This window comes from Lactuca sativa, chromosome 6, assembly GCF_002870075.4.
Source record: "Lactuca sativa cultivar Salinas chromosome 6, Lsat_Salinas_v11, whole genome shotgun sequence".
NCBI lineage: Eukaryota > Viridiplantae > Streptophyta > Magnoliopsida > Asterales > Asteraceae > Lactuca > Lactuca sativa.
Window position 1 is genome coordinate 76,946,894 of NC_056628.2, and position 15,468 is coordinate 76,962,361.

Here is a 15,468-nt window from a genome sequence, read left to right on the forward strand (position 1 = left end):
ATTAAAGAGAAAAACAGGAGTAACTATGGGTTAAACCAAAATGGCCTTCTCTTTGAAGACCCTCGTCTCTACTTCTATCTCAAGATCTTAAAGGGAAACCTCCTTCGACTCCGCCTCGTGGAACGGTCATATACGTCAAATTTTATAGTTTTATGTCTATATAAAATTTTTAGTAGTTACTAACTAGTTGTAAATTGTGAAATTCTAAAAAGATTTAGTAGCTTGCTAATTATCTATGAACTAAGTTGTACTCTTTTGAGTGTCAAGCCTAAAAAGATCTTTATAATTTTTATTTAAACTTGATTTAAAAATTGCAATGTCATTATCTTTCATATTATTAAATAAATATTAAATTTTAATATAATCTTTAGCTTTTTAATAAACTTCTAATTTATAAAAAGAAAATTGACAAAAATATTGCGATTCTGTTAAACAGCCGGATTTTATATGGATTTTTATATGTGCACTATGACACTATCCTATCCTTAATCAACTAGTATATCCATTTAATTAAATCCTTTTCAAATCCTATATAGAATCACACTTTGATTCAAACTCCATAACAAATAAGATAAATATTTCAACCTCTATTCCAATATATAATCCAAACTCACCCTTCACTGTATGATCCTATCGACCCACTCCTCCCTCTGCCACCACCACAATGACGACCCTCCCCGTGACTGATCCTTCAACAACCACCACCCAGAAGAAACTCACTCTCATCCAACTCGTATTTCTCATATACTTTGAAGTTGCTGGTGGCCCTTATGGTGAGGAACCTGCCGTGAAGGCAGCCGGACCATTCTTAGCCATCCTCGGATTTCTAATCTTCCCTTTTGTATGGAGTATTCCAGAAGCTCTTGTCACCGCCGAACTCTCCACCACCTTCCTGGGGAACGGTGGTTTCATCATCTGGGCTCATAAAGCGTTTGGTCCATTCTGGGGATCTTTAATGGGAACTCTAAAATATGTCACAAGTGTTATCAACTTGGCAGCATTCCCAATTCTTTGCATTGACTACCTTGAAAAACTGTTCCCGATATTCGCCTCTGGATTACCTCGTACCCTAGCACTCTCGTTTTTAATCCTATTACTTTCTTTCATCAACTTCACTGGCTTGAATATCGTTGGTTATGCCGCCATTATTCTGGGAGTCATCTCTCTTTTTCCCTTCATTCTCATGTCGTGCATTGCAATCCCTCAAATCCAACCACACAGATTGTTAAGCATGGGCCAAACGGGTGTCAAGAAGGATTGGAACTTATTATTAAATACGCTTTTCTGGAACTTAAATTTCTGGGACACTGTTAGTACAATGGCTGGAGAAGTTGAAAAACCTAAAAAGACTTTCCCGTTAGCACTCTTATTTGCGGTGATCTTGACTTGTTTGGGTTATCTCCTCCCTCTCGTAGCTGTTACAGGTTCTGTTATGGTTGATCAAAACCAGTGGGAATCTGGGTTTATGGCGGTGGCAGCAGAGATGATAGCGGGAAAATGGTTGAAGATTTGGATCGAGATAGGAGCGGTTTTATCGGCAATAGGTTTGTTCGAAGCGTTATTAAGCAGTTGTGCTTATCAGATTCTGGGTATGGCGGATTTAGGGTTTTTACCAAAGTTTTTTGAACGTAGATCAAGATGGTTCAACACTCCATGGATTGGGATTTTGGTATCAACTATGATTACTCTAAGTTTTTCTTATATGGATTTTAGGGATATTATATCGTCTGCAAACTTTTTATATAGTCTAGGGATGCTTTTGGAGTTTGCTTCGTTTCTGTGGCTTAGAAGGAAGTTTCCAACATTGAAACGGCCGTTTAGGGTGCCATTAAGGTTACCAGGGTTAGTGATAATGTGCTTAATACCATCTGCTTTTTTGGTGTTGATTATGGCTACTGCTACAAAGATTGTGTTTCTGATTGGCGGGTTGATGACGTTTGGTGGTATTTTATGGTACTTTTTGATGAAATTATGTAAATCAAAGAAGTGGTTTGTTTTCAAGAATGCTGATGAACTTGAAGTTGGCGAAGAAGAGTAGTTATGTTCATAGGTAGGATTAGTATTTGATATTGACATTTTTGTTAATTGAATAGAAACACGTAACTATATTAGCTTAGCTCTATAAATTAATATGGCACGACTTGTGGTTTTCTTTTCTTATTAATGATAAATTGTAAATATCTTTTTCGATAATGATGCTACATACTTTGTTTTTTCTATTGTTTTATTTTCCATGGGCACACTTGATCATCATGGTATGAAAACCTTGAAAGAGTTTGGTATAACACTTACTGTTAATCTTCCCCGGGAGGTTATGTCCTTAATTACGGGGTCATATCATGGGTAAATGGAGCGTTTGGGATTTTGTGGCACAGTTGTCAAGATCGGTAACTTTATAAAAGATCGCTTTCAGCTTTATAAAATCTTGACAAAGTTGTCAAGATTGGGAACTTATAAAAGATCGTTTTGCGCTTAATAAAATCGTGGTCGCAAGATCCTATAAAAACAGTGTAAATGTAAAACTCCATTTGCATCGATCTCTTAATTACCATTCGATTAACAATAAATAGTTTAAAAGATAACGAAAATACATACCCACTACAATAAATACAGGCATTAGCGGCGATGCTTATGACTTTTATAATATTAGGTTATAACCCGTGGAACCCACGGGTAAGAAAAAAATGACAATGCTGAAAATAGTTGTCAAATTTAATTTATAACCATCGTAATCAAACTTATAATTACACAAATAAATTTATTAAGCACATACTAAAAAAATTTATCTTATCACTTATCATTAATGTAATTCATTATAACTCCGATGCTTGCTTATTTTCTAAAACTGTATTCTTAACAATTATACAATTCAAAAAGAACATAAATATCAAAGGGCTTCTAGCCTAACGGTATCAGGTGGTGCCCTCCTTTCTTAAAGTTGAGGGTTCAAGTACCGTCGTGAACATAGGTGCATTTAAATGTTAGTTTAGGAGTAGTTTATATTATATTTGCCAGTTTAAAAAAAAAAGAACATAAATGACAAGTTCTTTATTGCATTTTAAATACCATGAAACACCATCAATCTGTACACTTTTGTGTACCTCTAAATCTCTTGGATAGAGACAAACACCTTTACATGACATCATATGAGATTCATCAATTATTCAAAAAAAAGAACCATTAGTCAGCAAGTTGGAAAAAGTAAGAGTATAATGAAATAAATTAAGATTTTTTGTAACAACTTACAATAATCAAACACCCAAAAATAGAGAGCATCAAAGTACAATGTTATTAATAACCAACCCAAGATGCCAAAACCCTAGACCTACAACACCAGTAAAAAGAGCAAAACATGTTTAGACCATACTTCCACAATTCGCAGCAACAACATTGTAGTTTGAAACAATCTATTCAATTATAACAATATCATTCTAATATAAACCAATTTTCGATGTTTACTGCTATAAGAAAGTAGATTTTCAAAGTACAATGCCCTAATAAGCAAAAAATGAAAGTAAAATAGTACAAGGTAGAATAATCAAAATAAAATATTTTAATAAGAAAAAAAATTAACTACAATGTTATAATAGAAAGAAAAGAAAGTAACATGGTATAGTAAACAAATAATTGAAAGTATATTGCAATTAGTTGTAATCAATGAACCGACTTAGCTTATGACTTCTATACACCTTCATATCGCAACCGTCCGTATAGGCGAATCAACTCATCACTATTTGGCCAAGACTACAAAAAAATGCTTTTTGTCATATTCATTTCCCGCCTAAATCTTTATCTAAATGTCCAATTCAGATCCAGATAACTTCAAATAATATTAGATATGATGCACACTAAATAGATTACAAACTAATAATACATTTTTATTAGAATCAACAAAACAAGCAAAGGGAGCACATGGGCTTTATATGTATAATATGAATTGCTTTTTTCCACTAAAGACAATATATAAATCCTATATATAGGCGTTGAAAAGCCTAACCTACCTTCCAAAAGTCAGACTTTTAATTCTTGTGAAATTAGTGTACCCAAAACCCCTCATAGACATACTGATCACAAACTACCCTTCAAGTGAAAGATCACATTTTTATTTCAGTTAGAAATTTTATCAAATGGTGAATATGCATACACAACCTTTATATACTAACATCAATATATACCATAAGCCACATAACAATTACAACTCGTAATAGCAACTTGGTTCACTACAAAAATTATGAACGACATCAGAAATACAAAAAGCCAAGAACAATAAAAAAAACAATAACCTCGTGTCATGTTCTCTCCCGACCAGCAAACTAAACCACTAGATCTGTGAAAATTTTCACAGACTTTCAAATGTAAAATCTCTATAAATTGTGGTCAGCAAAATGGAATTAGAGATTTATGAATCCTCCCAACAGATCCCAAGACAAAGTGCAAATGCAATCGTTGTTGATCCTACCTGAATCCTTGTTTATTGATTTATTTCTTGATTGGCTTTTTTACCTGCTATCCAAGCCAATTAAGCAATGACATATGCAAGAGATAACACCCAAGTCCTAACAACATAGTAAAATAAATCAATCTTTTTTTAGAAAACACAAACATACAATATTAGAAAAAAGAATACCAGCAACAAAATCGTTGAAAGATAGCCATCAACAACAATATATGTAGAAAAAATGTTAGTAATTGAGGCATTTTGTCAAACAGTTGGTGTTCATGGAAATTAAAAAACCCAAAAAACGAAATGTTAGGAAACTTTTGAGCGATTCCTGAACGACATCTAGAATTTGAGCGGTAAAAGAAAAAATGGTAGCCTAAGAAGATGACCTTTCCATATGCTGAGGAATTTCTCTTCACCGGAGTGTCGAACCCCTGTGTCCCCTTTGTATGCGTTCCTAAAGTACTTCTCCATTGAGGTATGTGGTGGAGTATGATCGTAAACCAATGAGAGAAAGACCTATTGTGTGTGTAAGTCTTTAGTCGTCATAAATGGTGTTCTTTTGTTGAGATGCTACTGTTTTCTTGAGCAAAGAAACAGATAGCAATAATGGTTTTGACCAGAGATAGAGAGAAAAAGAGAGAGAGAGAGAGAGAGAGAGGGCCAGTGACCAATGAGCGGCTGGATTAAGGTTTCAAATTGATGAGTTGTTGTCTCTCGATGATAATGAATGAATAAGAGGTGCAAAGGGTTGTTTCGGAAAATCACTTAAGTATTTTAGGCAGGATAAATTGCTGGGGGTGGGCTATACAATGTCACGTGACAAAATTGCTCTTATTTATTAGAATAGGAGATTTTAAACTTTTAATACTATATATAAGGTGTATTTTAAAACATTTAAAAATACAATGTTTAATCTTTTAGTTATCTAAATTAAATACTTTTAATTTAATTAAATTTAAACCATTTATGGATTTTATAATTATCTTTTAATATAAACATTTAATGAAATTAATAATAAGAGCCATAAGGATAATATTAATTAATCTTTATCAATTTAAGGATATCTCCTAACATTTAGGGTTTCAATTAATTATCCGACATAGGAAAAAAATCAGATTTTGGTAGATATGTAAATTGATAATTATCAATTAACAACCATATAAATCAAATTAGGCAAGATGATCCGAAAATCTGGATTTGACTATGCTCACGTCGTGACAAATGCGCTGTCACGTCGTCAACAGCAATTTAACGAAAAAGTTTTGTTCATTCAACAAATGTGCGATTAATCAAGACACATCAATAGCTTCGATACCATTGATGGGTTATTTAGGTTACAACAACAATGCTCAAAGTGGAAAATACTTAAGAATTAAGAATTTGGGCACATGCAACCTAAAGGGATCTATGTCTTTCACATAAAGGCAACATACTTTTGAATTAAGCAAAAGTACTATGCCCCTAATGAAATCGAAATTCATAAGGATAGTTACATACCTTTTGATTTGTTATAGCTAACAAATCAAACCAATCTTCAAAAACTCTTGGAAGCTAGCACCACAAAATCTTGTGTCTCTAATGGTTCACCCCCAAACCCCAACAACTAAGGAACTTGAAGAGAGAGGCGAAGGAAATCAAATTTCCGGCTATGCTCTTAACAAAAGAAGTGGTCGAAGATATGAGGCTAATAGAACTTATTTATAGGTGATAGGTAAAACCCTAGATAACCCTTACTTGATTTTTTTTTAAACGACAAACTATCATACTCCTAATCTAATCCTAAACACCACCAATGTCTCCTAGTGAGACTTGAACCTATGACCTCTCATTTGAGAGAGTTACTCCTTACTGATAGGCCAAAGGCAATATTTCAAATAAGATAATTATCTAGTTTCCTAATTATCTTCTAGGATATTCTAGAAACCCTAAAATGCCTCTTCACAACCTTCCACCCCTTTGGGAAGATTCTGGAATCCCTTTTTGTGACAACCCGAAATTTCTATCTTGTGCAAGAGACCAATTTAATCAAAATTAGACTCGTTTTGCTAGCTTTTAGCACTGTTTGGGGGTCTATTTGAGTGTTCTAAACCTAGTACAATTAAGGTAGGAACCTAGAAATGGGATAACATGATGCATATCAAGCAAAATCGGGCCAAACACGCCAAAACATGGAGTGTGCGGCCGCACACCCATCCCAGCCACACACTCTTGCCTATATATACCATCCTTAGTCATTTTGAACACTTTTCCTACTCCTTCAAAGTTGGAACATGTTTTCTCTCAAGTATCATCCAAATCTTCATCTTGTTCTTCATAAAAGTAAGTAATACTTCCTTTGATTTGTTGGTACTTTAACTTAACTAGCCTTCTTCCCTACTTAGATCCATGAAAACACGTTTTTGGTGTTAGATCTCCAAGAACACATACTAAACTTTTTAGAGTTTAACCATACTTCTAAGCCTCTAGATCGTATAAACACTTATCATAGCTTGTTATATGCCAAGAACACTTGAAGATCTTCTGGAAAAATGCCATTTCTCAGGATCTTCAGGAGTGTACGGCCGCACACACCATGTGCAACCATACACACCCTTTTAGGTCCTAAAATGGCAATAAACTCCATATAAGGCTAGATCATGAAGTGAGAAACCTTCCTAGATAGGTTCTAAGGCCTTAAAATACGTTTTGACACACTTCATAGCGAGTGTGCGGCCGCACACCCTGGCCGCACACACACCAATATGGTGTATTTTGACCATACACTCCCTTGTATAGCCATATACTCCTTTTATATAATCATATATGGTTGTAACACTTCAATATAAGTTTTTACTAGTCCCTAAGGTGGTCCAAATTCAATAATTAGTTGTTACCAACACTAATTGTATACATACATATGTCATTATAAGGTTGATAGGATTCGTTTGTGCTCAAGTCCGCAATTGACACTCAACTTCCTAAACCGATCTTACAGTCGCATCACTCACTACATGTGAGTTCATACCCCTTAGTAAACCTTTTAAATATCTTTAAATGCTTTTACGGGGGGGGGGGGGGGGGGGGGGGGGGAGGGGATATAAGTTGAATCATATTACTTATAATATCAATCATATGTGATTTATAACTATCAAACACGTGAATTTACTATACTTCTAACTGTTTTGTCAACAAAACTACTTCAAATTGATTATCAAACTCTTTTACATGTTAAAATTATTATAAAACTTTTGCAAAAACATTACTTTCAATTCTTTAAACTTATATACTGTCAAAACCATGTCCAGTACATATATAGTTATATAAGTAAGGTTTGAAAGACTTAGGACTGATAACTCTCTTTAATTCCTGTTCCTTGTTTGGTTGTGGACTTAGAGTACTCGGTTGTTTATCCGAATGTCGTTTGATCCTTAGTTATATATTATGTATATATGTATGGATATAAATCTTTTACTTCTATTCCAACACCTTTGGGTAGTAAAGGTGTATAAGCTTTCCAAGTCATTCAAACAATAGTTCTAGTAAACTATAATAAGTATAGTTTAGGGATACACTACTTACTAATTTCTAGTACAATGAAATATACAAAGAATCAGTTCATACATGAGTCGATACATACTATACACTATACAGAGAGAACATACTATGATGAGAATCAGAGAGGACATTCACTACACTAGTACATACAATACATATACACTATAACATAAATGTGAGGCACTACTTCGGGGCATGGAATATGTCATGGCTCATTTTGTAACCAAAGTCTTCTGAAGGGAGAGCGTGAATTCGTGTATAGATCTATACTAGACTGACCGTCCTACACCTTGCTGCTAGCTACAATGGGACCTGCAGGTCTTCGGGTGATGAATGTCATACCATCTCGACGTCTTCGAGCGTCGTGTTATACTAGGTCGATCAAGTATGGTTAAAAATTATATCACATTATACCTTAATTAACAATTGGTTTAAGGTGGTTAGTACAACAGTAGTTGCTATAACATAAAACTACAGTACTTCATTATTTTCCCCATTACATTTATTTTATGATCTTCACATGAATAATAATGTACAAACTAGATTTTATTAATGATAGTCACATTGGGAGGGATACTCACTCTTACAATGAACAAACACACAACACACTTGATGCCTTGGTAGAAGGCTACTTTTAGTAAAAAATATAGGATTTTCTAAGAGATACAAACAATTACTACAAACATTACATACAAACAAGGACACTAAAATGCTTATAAACTCACCAGCTTTAAAGCTGATAAACTCTTTTAAAATAACTTGTATTCTCAGGTCATCAGTAGACAGGTACAGAGACTAGCTTTTGAGAAGATGGAGCATACTTCAAGACTCATCTTTTATTTTGATTCGTATTTTTGGTGTCTTACAAACTGTAAAAAACACACTTGTATTAAAATACATTATTAATGCAATGGATGATGTTGTTTGTTTGTTTACTATATTTCTGTGTTATGATACTGTACATGACGTCCTCCGCCCCAGAACGTTTTCGCCGTTCCGGTTTTGGGGTGTGACACTTTTGTTCAACTATTAAACAATTATAGCTTAGGTCCTTGCAGTTTTAATTAATCCAATTAATTCTAATTAATTTCTGATTCATTCTTAATTAAATAATACTATTTTCTAATTAATATATTGTTCTTATAATATATTAACAAATCATTTATTGCTATTTATTAATCATATAATAAATCAATAAATCAGTCTCTCTCTGTCTCTCTAAAAGTCATCACATTCGATTACTACGTCTGAGGGCAACCCAAAAGGACTATGTTTTTAATTTAAGTACGTACCAATTTAGTTATTGCTTAGACACCTAATCCAACAGTCTCCCACTTAGATAAGTCTATAAATATAATTGTCAGTATAACTTCTAAACTAATAGCAAATGGTGCTTCCCAGAGCAACTCCAGCTTTTGAACAAATCGGTCATTGGTCCTAAGATAAGTGATCAAATATTCCTTCGTTCTACAAGATATTGTATGGACACGAGACACGGATTAGAATCAATCTCAGTGTCCAAAATTCTGTTTACCAATTTCCTGAAATGTGATGACCTCATAAGACTTACTAATTAATCACAATAATTTAGTCCTAACTGGTACCAACACTATAAGTCAGCACTAAATCACCGAGGGGTCCAAAGATATCGTTTTCCTGTTAGGGAAAAAGGAACAAATAATCTTTGACTCATATTCTTGTATCTTTTACTCACCAAATCATACATGACTCTAAGTTTTATAACATCAAGTAACTGATGTGTTTACATAACACCAATGCACAACCGACTTGTAAACTACAACTCATATATTACTGTTTTAAGAATATAAAATATTATCATCTCAGAATTACTTATTATAGAATCCATGGAGTCATTATTTGAGCGTGGGTTTATCTAATACTCAAAATCTTCATTTTCTAAGTACTCATGAATGTTGCAGCAACACAATTGCTATGTCTAATCTCCTTAGTCACTTCAAGCAGTCATGATATGATGTAACATCCCCCTCTGGCACGTATCACAATATTGTCCTCTTTGGGCCACACAACACGAGGTCTTCCCGGGGGTCACCCATCCCGGTACTACTCCCGCTCGAGCACGCTTAACTACAGAGTTCTTATGGGATATGTTGTCATCTTAGTGCAACCCACCTTCACCCCCATTATAGGGTTCGATGTCCACATCGAACACATCGACCCGTGACCTAGCTCTGATACCAACTTATAACAAATCAATTTTCTAATATCGATTAACTAAAAAATAATTGTTCCAACTGTTGGGTTTTATGTACTCTAATATCCCTATGGTGCACATACAACCCTAATGCTTTGGATCTAAGTTTTGTCTAATTATACATGCAATATTCATTTTCCAAAGCATGAAGCTTAACTAGCATGCAACTTTGATATATGTATCATAAAAACTAGTTAGATGATTACCTCTTGTTGTAGCTTGTAGAACTTGGCCTTAAAAGAGCTTAGCACCCAAAGTATGATTCCTCAAACAAGTCACAAACACCAAGAACAATTAAAGGACAATGAGAGAGGTTTAGGAGACACCAAAAATCGGCTAGCTTCTTCTCGGAATGCAAGTGTGCCGATTTTGGAGCTAAGGGTACACATTTATAGTGTAGAATTCCAAAGGTCACTTGTAAACCCAAATTCATACACTTGGGCTTATGATCCAACAATTGATTTGGACTAACACTTCATGGACTATCTCATAAGCTTAGCCCATCACAAATCAATCATGGATCATTAGCTCAAACCATATGTATCACTGATTTACATAATCATCCCCTGTTAATTTAATTAGTCTCTTTTGATCACTAAATTAATTCTTGATCAATATCAATTAAATAAATCACAAATAACCTCTTTCTCAAATATACATCTTATCAAATTGTTCTGATGAAGGCAAACCGAAATGGGCCATGCTACTATCGGGTCAAGTACATACCAATTATAGTTATGTGCTTAGACACCTAATCCAACAATCTCCTACTTGGATAAGTCTAATAACTATAACTGTAAGCATGACTTCAAAATCCGATTAGCAATCGTAGCTCTTAAAAGCCGATGTCGAACTTCGATGCGTCCATTAGATAAGGGATCATATAATCCTCTGTTCTTTAAGATATCGTGTGGACAAAGACATGGAATAAAGTCATACTCATTGTCCAACAGTTTGTTTCCCTATTTCTTATTTGTTTGACATAGAGCTTAATTGAACACATCAATTAAGTCCTGACCGGGCCCGACACATAAGTCAAAACAAAATCATCGAGGGGCTCAAGATATCTCTTTTAATGCTCTTAGGATAAAAGGAAAAAATAAACTTCAACTTATATGCTTGTACTAACTACTCGATGAATCATACACAACAACACGTGTTATAACATCAAGTTACTAACGCGTTTTCGCACTATCAATGTACAACCAACTCATAATCAACAACTCATATATCTAGGTTTGAATATTATACGATATTATCATCTCACAATCACTCGTGATAAATTCCATGAAGTGATTCATGTAAGTGTGGGTTTAGTCCAATACTCTAATCTTATTTCAAGAGCACTCATGAATGTTATAGCAAACTTTTGCTATGTCTAACTCCTTAGACAATCTTAAAAACCCATTCATGACAGTCTAATCTCATAACCTACTTCCAAAGTATGATCGACTGTGGATAGTTTGAATAATCTTATTATTCTGGAAGTCAAAACATGCAAAAATGAAACAATAGTAAACAATTGACACAAGATAGTATTTTTACTTATTAATAAAACTCCTTTTATTCAATCATCAAGTGTCAATTACATTTTAGTTATTACAAGTTTCTTAATATCTATCTAATCACTAAAAACTAATATTGTCCTTTTGCCCGATACTCCTAGCGTGTTGCAAGTGCTTAACCCTACTCAGTCCCTTCGTAAGGGGATCTGCTAGGTTCTCCTCTGACGATACCCCCTTCACTACGAGGAGTCCTTCTTCTACTCGATGTCTAATGAAGTGATATTTTCTGTCGATATGCCTAGATCTGCCATGATCCCTTGGTTCCTTGGCTAAGGTGACCGCACCCTCGTTGTCATAGAAAATCTCCATAGGCTCCTTTACAACTGGTACAACTCCAAGGTCTCCGATGAAGTTCTTTAGCCATATTGCCTCCTTCGATACTTCACTTGCTGCTATGTAGTTAATCGTGCCCGGGAAAGAGCAATCCAGCGATGGGTGACCCCCTAGGAAGTTTTCGCATTGGGAGCCCAAAGCGGACAATAATGTGATACGTGCCAGAGGGGGATGTTACAAATTAAGTGGGTTTCACCTGATCTCACATCAGCTTGGAAGAAGAACGAAACATTTCCTTATAAGGGGTGTGGATACCTTCCTTGTCACAATGCGTTTTAAAATCGTGAGGGTAGCAGATCACATAAGAACTTTGCAGTTAAGCATGCCCGGGCGAGAGCAATCCAGTTATGGGTGACCCCCTGGGAAGTTTTCGTGTAGGGAGGCCAAGCGGACAATATTATGATACGTGCCAGATGGTGATGTTACAAATGATATCAGATCTGGGGCACGAGTCGATGTGTTCGATGGGGACGTCGAACCCTATAATGGGGGGTGAAGGTGGGTTGCACCTGATCTCCCATCGGATTGGAAGGAGAAAGAAACATTTCCTTATAAGGGGGTTGAATACCTTCCTTGTCACAACGCATTTTAAAGTCGTGAGGGCAGCAGATCACATAAGAACTCTCTAGTTAAGCGTGCACGGGTGAGAGCAATCCAGGGATGGGTGACCCCCTAGGAAGTTTTCATGCCGGGAGCCAAAAGCGGACAATATTATGATACGTGCCAGAAGGGACATTACATCTGAGAATTTGTTTATGTTTCCAATACACCAGCAACTTTGCATCTACTCGCCACTTCAAATAACATTTTCAACTATAAGGCTACTTGGTGTCAACAAGAGGCCTCATCTCAAGTGGCATTAGCATCTAATGGGTTTTAAGTGACATGATTTTGTCATTTTTATTTCTTTGGATCATCAATTACACATTTGGTAAAGTGTTGTGATTCTTTTTTTTTTTGTACAATATACAAGTAAATCATAACTCCTAGTGGATGTAAACAATTTTCTACATTTTTTAATCACAATTGATTATCGTGTCTCAACTTTTACGGTCTGTTGTTTTTTGATTTATTTGGGTTTGTTAGATATTGTTATCTTTATCTTACTGCATCCTAACTGGTGTCTTTTTTGGACATTTTGGGTGGTGATTTATCAACTCAAATATTGTTCGGATACATTTACATTTTAGCTATTAAATTAAAATATTCTAGCAAAGAGCTAGAAAAATTCTAAAGTGTTACAAGTTAGAATTGGGTTTTGAATACATGTTTCTTAAACGTTTGAATACATGTTTCTTAACAACATATTTAGAACGAATCAAGTATGCCCGTATGACTTTCAAACAATGTTTTAAAAACCAACTTTTTAGTTGAACCGGTATAATGACCGGTTTCCGGTTTAACCAATTTAACTGGGTTGACCTTCTGGTCAACCGTTTCCATAATTTTATTTTATTTTTCCTATTTTCCTACAAACACATACATAACATAAATAAAACAAAATTTTGACATCTATAAGTTCAAACATTAAAAATACATATAAAACATCTTGTAGATCAACCCTAATACATTAAAAAAAACATATAACCATAAGTTTTACATTAATCCACGTATATCAAAAAGAAAATAACGTATAATACCGAGACAAAATATGGTTTAGATTAATATAAACGCATCGAAAAACCTTATAACATTTACCATGTGTTTTTATTTAGAAATTCTAAAATAGATGTAAATCAACAAAGTTTGTTATGCAAAACGTTTCATTTTCATATGTTTTTATTCAATTTAAACGGTTTAATTTAATCGTTTAACGGGGTTTTTGTAAAAAATTGACGGTTCATTGTAGTTCAAAAATAAGCATAAAATCGATTAGTTGAACTACTCTTTTTTATGGTTCCCGGTTGACTGACACATTCAAACTAGTTTTTAAAAGCATTGTATTAAATAATATTTATATTGTCACACCCCAAAATCGATAACGGCGGAATACGTTTCGAGGTGGAGGACGTCATGTACAGTATCATCACAATTGTATAATAGTAAAAGCAAGAAACATACAACCATTTCATTTACATAGTAAGTGTAATTACAAGTGTGTTTTGTAATGTTTGACAAACACCAAAAGTAAACAAAAATAAGAGATGGGTCTTGCATGCTCCATCTTCTCCAAAAATGCTGCAGTTGTACCTGTCTATCTTTGACCTGAAGATACAAGTTATTTTGAAAAGAATATCAGCATAAAGTCGGTGAGTTCATAAGAGTTTAGTGTGAGTTCTTATATAAAAAGCATTAGAATCATTAGTATGAAAGCTGAATGTTTGTTCTCATGAGTAGTAGTAAAACCTAGAAAATCCTATATTTTCCAGAACTGAATAGTAAGTGAAAACCATTATGAAATATGATATTTCCATCTTTGAAAACCATTTATCGTGGAAGTATAATAGTGACTCACCAATAAGTAAAGCAATATAGTGAGTTATACTTGAAGTAAATAATAGTGGTGCAGCTTCCTTTAGTATTAGATACTTATTTACTTCGGGATATTAACTTCATCTTTCGTTTAGTGTTTTAGTGCGGTTATAGTGTATTTCTTGTATGTTACCAATAGTGTGAGTAATAGCGGACCCCCATGACCTTCCCAGTCATGTATAGTGTAGTGGAGTAAAGGCATCCCTGGACCTGTGCGGCTTGGACTGAAATTATCAGTCGGGATGTAATAGCGTCTGCCCCGTATAGATCTATACATATAGTGTCGTCTTCCTATCGGAAAACTTTGGGCGTAGTGTGTAGCGAATAGAGTATCTCGTAGTGGGTAAATGAGTTATATTATGATTTGTACTTTCTCTTGTGTTATAGTGGGGTAGTCTTTTGTATAACTTGTATTGTATTCTCTTAATAGTGTATAGTTTCATAATAGAGAGAATTATAGTAGTGTAGAATAGTAGTTAAAACAAGAGATAGAGACCTTAACTATACCTATTATAGTTAACTTAGTGTATATGGTTCTAGTCAAGTTAGTGATTTAGGCATCTACTGAAATAAGAAATACTCGTAATCCATACTAATATACGAGATATATAACTAAGAAATCAACGACAGTCGGACGGATAACCACTACCCTAAGTCCACAATCAGACAAGAACAGGAAATAAGGCGAGCTATCGGTCCTAAGTCCTTCAAGTCTTACTTATATAAATATATCAGTGTGATTACATTTTTATGAAGAGATTTACTAAATAAAAGTATTGTACAAAAGAGACATTTAAAACTTGTTTGTCCATTCAAAATAGTTTTGAAAACAAATGATTGATTTATAAGGCATAGTGATAAATCACATGTGATTTGAACTACAGGTA

At 34.4% G+C, this 15,468-nt stretch overlaps 1 protein-coding gene across 1 annotated transcript; it reads left to right on the plus strand.

Moving 5' to 3' along the window:
- The first annotated feature begins 664 nt into the window (after positions 1–664).
- Positions 665–2,038, plus strand: LOC111890119 (probable polyamine transporter At3g13620). The gene has a single exon (XM_023886269.1). It carries the CDS (start codon positions 665–667, stop codon positions 2,036–2,038), a length of 1,374 nt encoding a protein of 457 aa, XP_023742037.1.
- The last annotated feature ends 13,430 nt before the right edge of the window (positions 2,039–15,468 follow it).

Excerpts from the sequence above, each read along its gene's own strand:
- LOC111890119 (XM_023886269.1), top strand. The coding sequence starts at position 665 with ATGACGACCCTCCCCGTGACTGATCCTTCAACAACCACCACCCAGAAG.